At 32.0% G+C, this 13280-nt stretch overlaps 1 protein-coding gene across 8 annotated transcripts in view; it reads right to left on the bottom strand.

Moving 5' to 3' along the window:
- LOC144855371 (neuronal cell adhesion molecule-like) overlaps positions 1-13280 on the bottom strand; it is a 71445-nt gene that overhangs the window by 9030 nt on the left and 49135 nt on the right. For 4 of the 8 annotated variants that reach the window (XM_078713212.1, XM_078713214.1, XM_078713215.1 and 1 more), the window contains exons 16-23: positions 13040-13265; positions 12474-12589; positions 12205-12385; positions 11837-11953; positions 11352-11525; positions 9120-9239; positions 706-882; positions 205-240 (exon numbers count right to left, since the gene is read on the bottom strand). In XM_078713212.1, coding sequence (XP_078569338.1) covers positions 205-240; positions 706-882; positions 9120-9239; positions 11352-11525; positions 11837-11953; positions 12205-12385; positions 12474-12589; positions 13040-13265 — 1147 coding nt within the window. The remainder of the gene's footprint in view (positions 1-204; positions 241-705; positions 883-9119; positions 9240-11351; positions 11526-11836; positions 11954-12204; positions 12386-12473; positions 12590-13039; positions 13266-13280) is intronic. The other 4 variants (XM_078713213.1, XM_078713216.1, XM_078713218.1 and 1 more) reach the window with 1 other exon arrangement.

Genomic DNA, 13280 nt, shown 5'->3' with positions numbered 1-13280 from the left:
TTACTCCATGGGTCAACCCTGTTTAAAAATCCTGAATCCATCAAAATTTAACAGAAATTGAATTTTAGTATTTGCTTGATGCAAACAATATATAAAATAAAATAAATATTTTACAAAAGAAAATGAATGACAACATAGTATGTGATAAACGAGTGTTGATAACTTGACCATTTACGCACATGCATTGTGGGTATTTAGACTTACCAGGACCAGGCTGGTCTGTGATTGCACCGGCATCATCTGACATTTTATAAGTAATAACATTCAATTAATACTACAATAAGTCTATGTTTATTGATTTTACAGTCAACTCTCCAAAAATTAACACCCTTTGCTTGACATATGCTTAAAAAATATTTATAATGCACTAAATGGTTTTTGAGTCAGAGTATTATTAAGAGTTGACTGTATTTATAATAATTTTTAATAAATTAAATCGAGGCAACTTCTACCACGAGTAAACAACATAGATTTATAATTGAATCATCATTTTGAACCCTTAATAATAGGGAAAATATGAAATAAAATATACATTAAAATTTAAAAACAAAACAAAAAGAAAATGAAATAATGTAGTATATAACTGAAAAAAATTAGTACAGTAAAACATGACATCATCATGTCCATATATGGGCACATCACACATTTTTTTGTGACATAAAGTAGATAGTGTAGACAGAGCTTAAGATATGAAAGCTGACGTACCTGTTCCACTTGTGGTGATGATGAATATCGGCCCTTCTGTTTTATCTCCGTCCTCGTTCATTGCGACCAATCTTACTTCGTATTCTGTGTTCGGCGAGAGGTCTGTCAAATTTGTTCCAAAGTTTCGGTCAAATACATCGACCTCCTTCTCTTTCCACGGTTTGTCGTCGTCCCCGTCTAAAAGAACAATAAATATGATCATATTTAATTCTAGAAACTATATTTTCGGTGTCATTTTTTGCAAAATGGGTGTTTTGTGACTATAACATCTGCCTAAAGTAGCTAAAGAAGTGTAGAGGGTGGGTTTTAAACAGTTAAGGTAGGTGGGAAAACACAATTACATTATTTCAGGTATATGGAGGTTTCTAAGGTGCTGTGTTGAAATTAGGCTAAGTGGCTAAGTGGAAGGCCTAAAATAAGCTAGCCTGGATGGCAGACTTTAAAAGTGGGTGGGTGTGTGTCCCCCAGACAGCAGATGTACATTCTTTAAAGGACGTAAATAGACATTGTAAATGCATGTGACCTCAGAATTTAGATCACATTAAATTACAAAACTTTGCACACCCCTGTCAGCTGTAAATTGATAGATTTTTCTATTTATAGCATCAATAAAGTCAATTTTTAAAATGATTAATTATAAATAAGCCCTCACAAAGTGAATGTTATCTTTGTAAAGGTGTTACAAGTATTCCCCCGATTGCTAGAAAGTGACAATGATTCAGAAAACCAACCGACCAAATACGGTCATACAACCGCGTGTTCTACACCCTTAAACGCGATAGCTCTCGACATTCTGTGTTAACGTTTTAACGCTGTTGTATTTTGCATTTAATTTAAGTTATTCGTAAACTTAAGACTCTTTTCTTAATTGTCAGACGGGGAGTGCTTAACTTAAGTTGGATAATTAAGATATTAATGAATATATATAACACTTACTTGCAATAGTTTGGGAAGGATTCAAATTGCAATAACAGCAAACATATTATTTTAATAACTATATTAACTATACAGCATATAAATAGTTGTTATACTAGAAACATTTCAATAATTTATGTTCAAATGTCAATTATTTTTTGTTTAACTAATAATTTATCTATCTCTCAATATGTTTTAGGATGTCATTTACAAGAAGGACATTAAATATTCTAAACAAATTTACGATTAAGTTCTATTTAAAGTTTATTTCTAAAACAGATTTCGACCAAAATAGTATCTGTACACAGAAATGGACGAGGATTTCAAATGTATCCAAGCCAGTGTAAATCATGCTTTCCTTGGATTGCTGCATATGCGAGAGCTACGATATAAATCTCTCTACATCACTAACTCTCTCTCCAAAGTTTTTCCAACATGATTTCAGCCGCCACGTTTTCATATACTATACTCGCTAATGAAGTCCAAATCTACGGATTATGCCACATGGATTAATTTTGTTATCAACATTCAATCAAAATTTACGAGTACCATCAGTGGGAATGCTGAAGCATTTATATACAGTGCAACCATTAAATGCATTTAACCAGTTATTTTACACATACAATGTAAATGACATTTAAATGTACTGGAACTTAAAATTAGTCATAAGGTCAAAGGTTGGAAAGCAGTGATGTTAATAATACTGTACTATATGAATTTATGATTTATGTAGAGCTTGAGTTTATATTTGAAAATCAATGTTTTAAACTTTTAATCATTACTGTTATATAAATATATATATTTTTAATATTTTAATTAAGTGAAATTTTCTCTCAATGAGACCTATAACAATATTCCCATATGCTTGCTGTAATTTGCAAATTATTAATTGTTTTGTTCTTATAAAACATGGCTGCCTGAATTCAAAACTGAAAATTGAGTGCTGAAAATTATCGGATCTGTCTGCCACTCATTAAGCTACCTTATGTATACCAGCTAAAAATTCATTAGCATATCTAGGTTAAGTCGATATGCTGCCTCATGTATGTGATTCAAAATATAATATTCTGGGGTAACACCTTAATTTTAGTAGCTACCAGGTATTGTGCCTTTAAACAAGTATTCAACAGGAATATGATATGATTCATATATCCAACAGTTATATCTATTTGTTTGTCAAATGGTTTATCTTGAAACAGGTTTCAACCTAACCTAACGACATCAAGTTAAGTGTACTGTACTCTTTCAAGACAAAGCAGAAAGTTATTAATATCATTGCAACAAATGTTTAACCTATATTTCAATCTAAGTCTAGAATGAAAAAATTATTGGCTTGCTTAATAGGCCAAGACATGTATGTTGGCTGAGTAATACATGTTTCGAATACTTCAATCTATTACATCATTGGTATATAGTTAACTAATTATCACTAACCTACAAAGGACGATAAATTGGCTAGCCTAGGTTGGTTTACTTTGGGCTAGTCCTGGACCCAATGAAACAATAGAAAATCTAATATACTCACAGAACCTACTGGTACTAGACGAAAAGCATCAAAACAGTGAAAACACAAACAACTCCCAGGAATAGCGCATAAATAAATGGGTTTCCACACAACACAATATTAACTTACTACAATAGAAGAAATTGGCTAGCCTAGGTTGGTTTACTTTGGGCTAGGCCTGGACCTAATAAAACAATAGAAAATCTAATATACTCACAGAATCTACTGGTAGAGTACTAGACGAAAAGCATCAAAACAGTGAAAACACAAACAACTCCCAGGAATAGCGCATAAATAAATGGGTTTCCACACAACACAATATTAACTTACTACAATAGAAGAAATTGGCTAGCCTAGGTTGGTTTACTTTGGGCTAGGCCTGGACCTAATAAAACAATAGAAAATCTAATATACTCACAGAATCTACTGGTAGAGTACTAGACGAAAAGCATCAAAACAGTGAAAACACAAACAACTCCCAGGAATAGCGCATAAATAAATGGGTTTCCACACAACACAATATTAACTTACTACAATAGAAGAAATTGGCTAGCCTAGGTTGGTTTACTTTGGGCTAGTCCTGGACCCAATGAAACAATAGAAAATCTAATATACTCACAGAACCTACTGGTACTAGACGAAAAGCATCAAAACAGTGAAAACACAAACAACTCCCAGGAATAGCGCATAAATAAATGGGTTTCCACACAACACAATATTAACTTACTACAATAGAAGAAATTGGCTAGCCTAGGTTGGTTTACTTTGGGCTAGGCCTGGACCCAATGAAACAATAGAAAATCTAATATACTCACAGAATCTACTGGTAGAGTACTTGTACTAGACGATAAGCATCAAAACAGTGAAATACAAACAACCCCCAGGAATAGCGCATAAATAAATGGGTTTACACACAACACAATATTAACTTACAACAATAGAAGGGTTTAACTAAATTGAATAAAGCTTTTATACTCAATGCAAAACTCATTAAATTTCACGAATAAATCAATTTTGTTGGTTGTGAATGAGTCTCTTTGTGAAAATCACGGAGAGGGTGTATTTTAAATCTATTTATAACTCGCACATAAATAAATAATTATTCGTATCCTGAGTGAAATTCATTTATATGTGTATTAGCATTAACTTCCTGTGTATGCAAAAAGATTACGATCACATGACCAAGAAATGTAGGAAACACTGGTAACCAATTAATTATATTTATCACATTTCTTGTCTTATCTTGGTATACCAACATGTGCTTCATTAAATGTTGTAACTCTCTCTGGAGTGCGTATATAACTCAAAAGTTAGAATATTACAAAAAATGTTCATGCAAACTATGTGTAAAGGCTACTAAATGTTGGTCCTTGAACAATATTTTTTATTTATTTCATTTCAAAAATAATGAAAATTCAGTACAGTACATAAAAACTAAAAAATTACAAACATAAAAAAAGTTTTAACTGGATGGTCTAGAAGGACCTACAGTTAATTACCTATAGAGCCAGATATCTCTTTATCTAGGCTACAGAAAAATGGTTTTTTATTGGAGGGTCTGGACAGGAATTAAGCTCTGTCTACACTATCAAACTAGTTTCACAAAAACAGTAAGATGTGCCCAAATATGGTAGTGATATACCCAAATATAGTAGTGATATGACATCATCATGTTCATATATGGGCACATCACATTTTAAGTTGAATAGTGTAGACAGAGCTTTAGAGTTATTTTACCCCCAGATACATGTGTTCACCTACAGTAGGCTACAATTAAAAAGCTTAGATTACCAGATTAATTTTTAACTTCATAAATCTAAAATGTAAGACGAACCCTATTTTTCGATCCTAAACCTCATTCACACCTATATACAAGAACGCAATAATCATCTTGTAGTTGCATTCACCGAATCCAACCAACTGAACCACCACTTTGAAATAAACCGATTAATTTTACATCAACTTGATAAAATCAATGAAACCCGCTACAGTATCTCCATAAACACAATGGTAATAATCAATTTTACCAGTAGTTAACGGCGATAATTAATTAATATCTAGTCAGGATAAACATGGTCTTGCTATTATTGTCTATGTTTGTTATCAATACTATGTCTGAAATATAGTATTATTAAACACTCAAGGCTAAATACTAATGAACTCTTTAAGCGTGGTTCCCACTAGCGACGCAACGCAAGGACGTAACGCAACGCAAGTGAATTGACCAATCACAAGCGATGGCTTATTCGCTTTTGATTGCTAACTGTCTATAACTTCGCTTGTCATTGGTTAAAACGCTTGCGTTGCGTTTACGTCCTTGCGTTACGTTCTAGTGGGAACCAAGCTTTAAGGACTATATATTAGATTTTATGAAACAACCATCCTACAGTACTATTGGTTACTGCATAATGTATTTGAGGTGTTATGTGGTGGTAGATGTAACTGGCCCGTCATTTCTCGTACAAATATGTTTCGCAACAGTTTTTATCCAGCTGCCATTAGGGCACTGAATACGTATACCGTCGAGAGTCATGTGACACTTTGAATTGTAATTTGTTTGTATATCTTAGAACAAACATAATTTCTATGTATATTTTATATGCAAATGACAATAAATGAAAATAATTTTCCACTGATAAATGAATGTTCCACAGGTTACGTTTAAAAAATTACTCAAAATACATATATGCTGCATTTTTTTTTTATCCGCATGTCAATTATTATTAATTGATAGTGCATGCATGTGTACAAAAAAAAGCAGCGTCAAACATGTGTTATTGTAGACAGACAATATGCAAATTAGCATAAGTCCAGGTGTTAAGGCTATCAACAACGAGAACATGGATGTTAAAGCTGCCAGAATGAAAATGGATAGAAAAATATTATGAAATTTAAAATTACTAAAATTGATAATCAAGATTTTTAATACAGTTCTGTATTTATTATTTTTGGTATTAATATTTTTATTTGAAACTGTAAGTATTAATAATCAAAATTTGTAATGCGGTTTTGAATACTTTTTGGTATTAATATTTTGTTTTATTTCAAAGAAATATTTAAGAATCATATTTCTTGAATGTAATAAACAAAACTCACATCATTATCATGATGAATTAGTTGAAAATGTTTACTAATTTGAAACGGACTGTGTGGTACAACGACAAATTGTCATCACTAATTCAAACTCACCAATTAGACGGCCCGAATGAACAAATTAGCTTGTGAGATGTGTAGCACGCCATGGCAGCTAACACCAATTGAAAGATTGTTATGCACCCCAGGGAAAATAATTTAGGTTGATTTGAAGGTCAGAAGGTCAAAAGTAACAGATTATAAATATTTGAATTAATAACTCAAATCCACTAATGTATGCAAGATCAACTTAAACTGGATTTAACATAAATAAAACAATTTGTACAATCGGCTTTATGATATTAAAGAATTAATAATTTAAACTAATTTACTGACCTATATGAAACCAAACAATATTGTAATAATATATGTACAGTAAATAATAGTATCTTAATAACAATAAAAATATTGTAGTATATGTACAGGAATAATATTAATTTTTAACAAGAAATAATTTTTGTTTTGTTTTTAGAGTTTCAAATCGATGAATCAATCAATAATAAAATCAATCAATTTTATTTTAATCCAAAAATCAAAATTATCTGTTAAGATCAGGGTACAATTGTTTAACATATTGTTTTTTGTTGTTGTTTTAATATTTCACATATGATAATTATGAATATGTCTTTCTTCATTTATAAAAAATGTACAAGTACCATATGTTATTTTGAGTTAAAAGCTTAACACCAAATTATTAATATTTACGTCAGGTCTCTACAATTAAGCAAGAATAGAAGGATACAGTATAAAATAAACCAAATGAAAACAGATAGATAATGTTTATGTAGGTACTGTACTGTATGTACAATTTATGATCAATTTAATTTGAAAAGGAAGTCGAGGAAACATAGTTATTTTTTTTGGGGACAGGCATGAATTTTAAATATAATATTTGGTTAATTGTACATAAATCAAATATTTGTAACAGAAATCAAGACGAAAAAAACATGAATTTCCCTTAATATGGCCAAATACAAAATTTGCCAAAATTCTTCCATAAAAACCAGGAAGACTTTTTTTCAGTAGTTAGGTAGTTAACCTAATGTAATAACATGTCTGGTGACTCCCTAGAAGGTGAAAAAAGATGGTGGATATACGGTGGATAATTTTTGCTATAGCATGAAAATAAAAAGCTGAAGTTGAATAAAAATACCAGAAATGTAATATTCAAGTTATATTACCTATATTTAGTTATCTGATAACATTTTTTACCACACCGTTTATTTTTCATAGCTTTTTAAAATGCCTCTCTATTTACAAAATTTGTGTACAAAAGAATAGAGATTTTACTGTGTAATTTGAACTATTCCCCCACTGATAAGGAAGTGCTTATTTTCAACAAGCTTGTGTAACACAAATAAAATCCCAAAAATTATGAAACATAGAGGAAACTATAGATCGATAATTATTGGAATGTATGATCAATAGAAATTTTTTGCCCGCACCTGGCCTTTAACGTAAGGGACCCCCCCTATATTTGGGGTTTTAGAGGGCTATCCTGGTGGTACCACACAAGTGATTGAGCTTTTTGTTTGTTCTTACCTGTATAGTATCCAAAAAACTAAAATAAAATCATTTATGAATTGTAGAAATATACTTTTATGTAGCATTTTGGAACGCCACATCAGCACAAATGTTCTGTTTAGTTTTATTAGGTTGGACCAGAGAAACTTACAATCATATTAGTTTTATAATAAAATATAATTTAAAATTTAATTGTAACCGGCATTAGCTATTATTGAATATTATCATAATTATAAATGATTTGCATTTATGACATAAGTGGAAAAAAAATGCAAATCTGCCTATAGGGTTTTGCTTATTTTTATTCAATTTGTATTCAAGTATTTGTTGTATAACACATTTTCATTGATGTGTCACTACATTAAACCAGCCGTAACATTACAATTTTAGCTATTATAGTAGTATGTGTATGTTACATATACATTTAGTGTGGATTATCATCAGATATAGCATAGAGAATATCGTCACCCTGGTTTATTTACAGCGCTGCACGATTCGTTAAAAACGCATAAATTAAAGGATGATGCACAGAGACAGGTGATAATGATACAAATCATTATCAGAACTAAATCATGATATATTATCCTTACTTTAAATAAAAATATATTTTTGATATAGACGTTGTTAGGCATGTATTACAAATAATGGTGTGGTGTTGAATAGTGTGTGAAGTAGGGGGTTACCCCGGTGAACTGGTTCACACAATAGCCTCTGTATCAGGGGGATTACCACCTATCTGATAGGACAGTGATTAATTCACTATTGGTAATCCTTGGCCACAGTGCCTAAAGACATAAAATAAAAAAAAAAAATAAAAAAAGTTTAATAGTTTGTGGAGTTGAATATCTTGTGGTAGTGACATGCTAAAACTACAGTAGAAAAAAAATAAATAGTACTGTAGTAAAATAAAGTGACAATTTTTTTAACTCTAAAGCTCTGTCTACACTATCAAACTTTATGTGACAAAAACATATGATGTGTCCATATAAAGGACATGATGATGTTATATCACTATCATATTTGGGCATATCACTACCATATTTTGGCACATCAAACTAGTTTGATAGTGTGGACAAGGCTTAAAGTTAGATTAGCTTCTAGAAGTATTACTAGAACCCGTGCATTGGGACACCACTAGTAAGGAGACACTTCTATTAAAGGGACACTACTTTCCTGTAAAACGAACATGAGAAAGTACACAATTTAACACTATAGCCAACCCCTATTAAGCGGGCACTTTGTTAGGCCTCAAAGATGTCCTTGTAAGGGGTTCTACTGTATTTGCTATTACCTATTAACCATGCACAAAATTATTAAAATAATAAAGAGTGTAACTTACCTTTCTTTCTAATCTGTACAATATATTTCTCAATAGCAGGGCCAGTCTTGTCCTCTGGCCAAGTTATTTCTGCCTCGTCCTTACCAGGCTTTGACACAACGCCAGTTGGTTTCAATGGAACTGTAATAACAATGATATTATTATTAATTTATTGGTCATTCCCAAACAACCAAAGAAGCATACAGGTACATTTTATATATAATGAAACCTTCTAATGATTATACCAGCTATATAAATTTGGTGTACTAGTAAGATATTTAATCACTAGATACAAGACAAAATAAGCAGCATAGTGAAACATCATACAATCAACAACAGTGGAAGAATTGACAGGGATATGTAATGAATTGCAATCAATGCCATAGCGGACTGTCCTCTCTGCTGGAGGCTTCAGCAGTCTTCTTATTCACCGTGGTTTCTGTAATGTGAGAGGGCCTAACCTTTCTGATAGGGGCACTAGCTTCTATATAATTTTAAGTATTCTGAAGATGATCACAACTTCAGACAGGAGTCTCATCCTTTGGGTTTAACAAGGGGTCTAAGATCCTTGACTAGGGTCTCAGTCTGACAAGGGAGAGGCTCACAGCATCTGGGAAAGCCACATAGCCTGGGAGAGGCTTACAGTGGCAGCCTGGGAGAGGCTCACAGCGCCTGGGAGAGGTTCACAGCGCCTGGGAGAGGTTCACAGCGCATGAGAGAGGCACACAGCGCCTGGGAGAGGCTCACAGCGCCTGGGAGAGGCTCACAGCGCCTGGGAGAGGTTCACAGCGCATGAGAGAGGCACACAGCGCCTGGGAGAGGTGTTACTCAAAATAACAAGGTCAAGTTATCTATGGATCGCTGGTGCAACACGATCACTGCTAGATTCTTGACATGATTGTTGGGGTTCTTATACACATTTAGATTGCATAACAGTCGCCAAATTGTTTTTGTTTGTGATGAATATGAGAAGATCCCTCAACTTCAATCAAGTTTACAACTTCGGGAATCTTGGTACAAAGAGTAAATTCTCTACTATGTTATTGTCATACACACTTAAGACTGCACATGATTTAAATGATGTAATTGAAAACAAGTTGAACTTAAAGAACTTGTCACACTTCTAAGTGTAAATATTAAGTGCTTTTTGACATGATAGAAGAAAAGCAAAAATGATTTAAATGTCATATTATAATTATAATATGGACTCAATATAAAAGAATATATTAATAAATTGATTTGTATATGATAATCATATTGCCTAATAAAATAAAAATAATTTTGTTTGCAGTAGTTATTTGATGCCAAAGAATACTATTAAGAACAAAGTTGATAATTTGTGAAGTTTTAACAAAAGTTAATTTTAAAAATGCAAGATTTTACACAATGAAAACTAGGTGTATTCTATGTTTGGTATTGTACACTATATGAAGGCTTAAATACTGTAAACTGTATCAAGGCTTGATACTTTACACTGTATCAAGCCTTGATACAAAAAACTGTATCAATCTACTCAACTTATCTATTTTCTTAATAGACTAGTGAAAAAAAAGAAGCAAATTTGTGCTTATAAAATATTTATAAATGTCTAGTTTTATACTGCAAATAAATAAATGTAAACAAATTGGTATTGTTCTAAACCTTGTACAAAATATGATCAAATAAACGAAAACAAATTTAACTAGTAAATAAATAAATGAAATTCTTACTTACAATGTTATTAAACGATGGTATTTCAAATCTAACACAAATATGAGTACGATACAGAAATATAATTGAGTGTACAGTCAAACACAGATGGGTCTATATAGTATTAATTGACTGCTTGCTGTAAGGTTATTCCATTTTGTTATGGGGGTGAGATAATCCGCATACCATTGAAATATTTCATTATGCCTATAGGCAAATTATGAAATAAATAACAAACATCACAGCTATCACTCCAAAATACCGAGTATAACTAATTTTAGTGTACCTTTTAAATTTTTAAATAGGAATATGCAAATTTAGAACTAAACAAAGCTGATTTTGTATGTTATTAGTTCTGTACTGGAGACAGACAATATAATATAGAGGGCGCTAGAATAAATATTGTACTTTTAAAGATGGGAATATCAAATTTAAACAGTAACATTAGAAACACATAGTTTCCAGCTACCCACCTATTAGGACACAAACATTTGATATTAGCAGTCTTTGACAAAAAAAACCCTAAAAATTAACATTATTTCATTAATTAAGTAAATAAATTACCTCCAGATTTGCGCGTTTGTTTCTCGATCAAGTCTTGCTCGCCATATCCAGCCGTGTTCTTTCCTTCAATGGACACTCGGTATGTAGTCTCTGGCGTTAGGCCTTCAATAATACAATCCTTTGTTTCAGGTGGATAAGTATAATCACTCACATTCTCTACATTTTGGTCAACAACTATACAAGGAAAAAATGTTCAATTGATACAAATAATTATTAATATTTAGTGTAAAACTATAAAATATTGTCTACTGGAGGCCTGAAAGGCAACTTATATTTAGAATCTCTACATTTTATCCTACATTTTTTCTGAGAAAACATACGATTTTAGTTAATTTCAATGTATAGGTTTGTGAGACAGTCACTGCAATAAACTGTATGTTTACTCAAAAAAATCCAGAAAAAAACTTGCTAAATAATTTCATAAACAGTAAAGAGTAAACAAAAGTTAGTTACTGAAGTAGAATATCTATGACATGGTCTCTTACCTGAACTAACTTTGACTCTATATTCATCTACTTCTCCTCCCTTATTTGGCGGCGACCAAAACAGTTTCATCTTCTTTGATAACATGATTATCTCAAAATCCAAAGGCTGTCCAGGAGCTACGGTTGTAAAATATTAATAAAATAGTAATTATTAATTAATAGTAATGAATTGTATTATTTTAACTAAATAAAAAATTCATAAGCTAAACACAATACGAAATTCTTTTTGTGATTTGCTACTGACTACCATTACACAAACGATATCTCGGATGGTACAAAACCCAATACCAGGATTTGAACCATGTACCCTGAAATTAAAAGGCAAGCACCAAGCTACAATACCACTATTTGAATATTATAATACTTACGTGCTTCAGGGGTACTGAATCTATCAGTTGGGCTTCGTGGTCCTTCTTGTTTACTGTTAGCGACAACAACGTGAAGCTCGTAATCCGTCGACGGTTTAAGGTCGTTGATCTCGCAGGGTGAGGTCATGCACTCAACGGATTTATAAGCAGATACTTGGGCTATTGTTTCAGTGTAATATACCTATGCAAAAAAAAAACATCATTTATTATAGAATATATTAAAAATTATAAGTTAACTTTTTGAGATGCAAGAAAAAATAAATACCTACCCTATAATATTTAAATTTTCCTTGTAAAGATTCTGGTGTAACAGGGTCAAAGGTTACTGAAGCTGACGTTGGTGAGGTCACATTAACTTCTACATTACCTGGAGCAGCCGTTGGTCCTAAAAAAAATAAAGTACCACTTAAGGTAAACATTCCAAAGCCATAACAATTTAGTTGTCCCACCTGGAACATTGTCAAGGCAAAAAAACCTTTACTTATCGTTCATCTAAAAGCTGGAATGAACTTCTAAATGAATTAAAAATTAACTTTAAAGATTTTTCAATAACTTCATTCCAAAATACAATTAGTACTCAACATTTTGAACTGAATTTTTTGTTTTCTAAAATTGATTGCTATTTTTAATGTATATTTCAATTACTCTTTGTCTTTATTTTATTATGTTTGTTATATTTTCAATTACTGTACCACTTTGGAAATCAGAGCACTAGTACTGAAAGTGCCTGCAGAATAAAGAAAGAATAAATAAATCACTTAGTATCAAATTGCTTGATAGAAGTTGAATGGAAGAAATTATTGTACAAAACGAGTGACAACTACTAAACACTTACTTCCTTCACCAGAGTAGCCAGTGACAATGTCTGATGGGGGTCCATCGCCCTCGTCATTCGTAGCGGTTACTCTAATCTCAAACTTCTCGTAGGTTTTTGTGTCAGCAATGGTTAGTGAATTTTTTTCTGGGTCTACCATTCTTGTAGTCCAGCCATCTGCAGTCTCGTTTCTATACTCAACTCTGTACATGAATCCTTCTCCACCGTATTGTGTAACATCCATAGGCTGTAAGGATATTTT

This window comes from Antedon bifida, chromosome 11 (genome assembly GCF_963402885.1).
Source record: "Antedon bifida chromosome 11, ecAntBifi1.1, whole genome shotgun sequence".
NCBI classification, from domain to species: Eukaryota; Metazoa; Echinodermata; class Crinoidea; order Comatulida; family Antedonidae; genus Antedon; species Antedon bifida.
The sequence above is the reverse complement of the archived record's forward strand: the minus strand, read 5'-3'. Positions and strand labels throughout refer to the sequence as shown.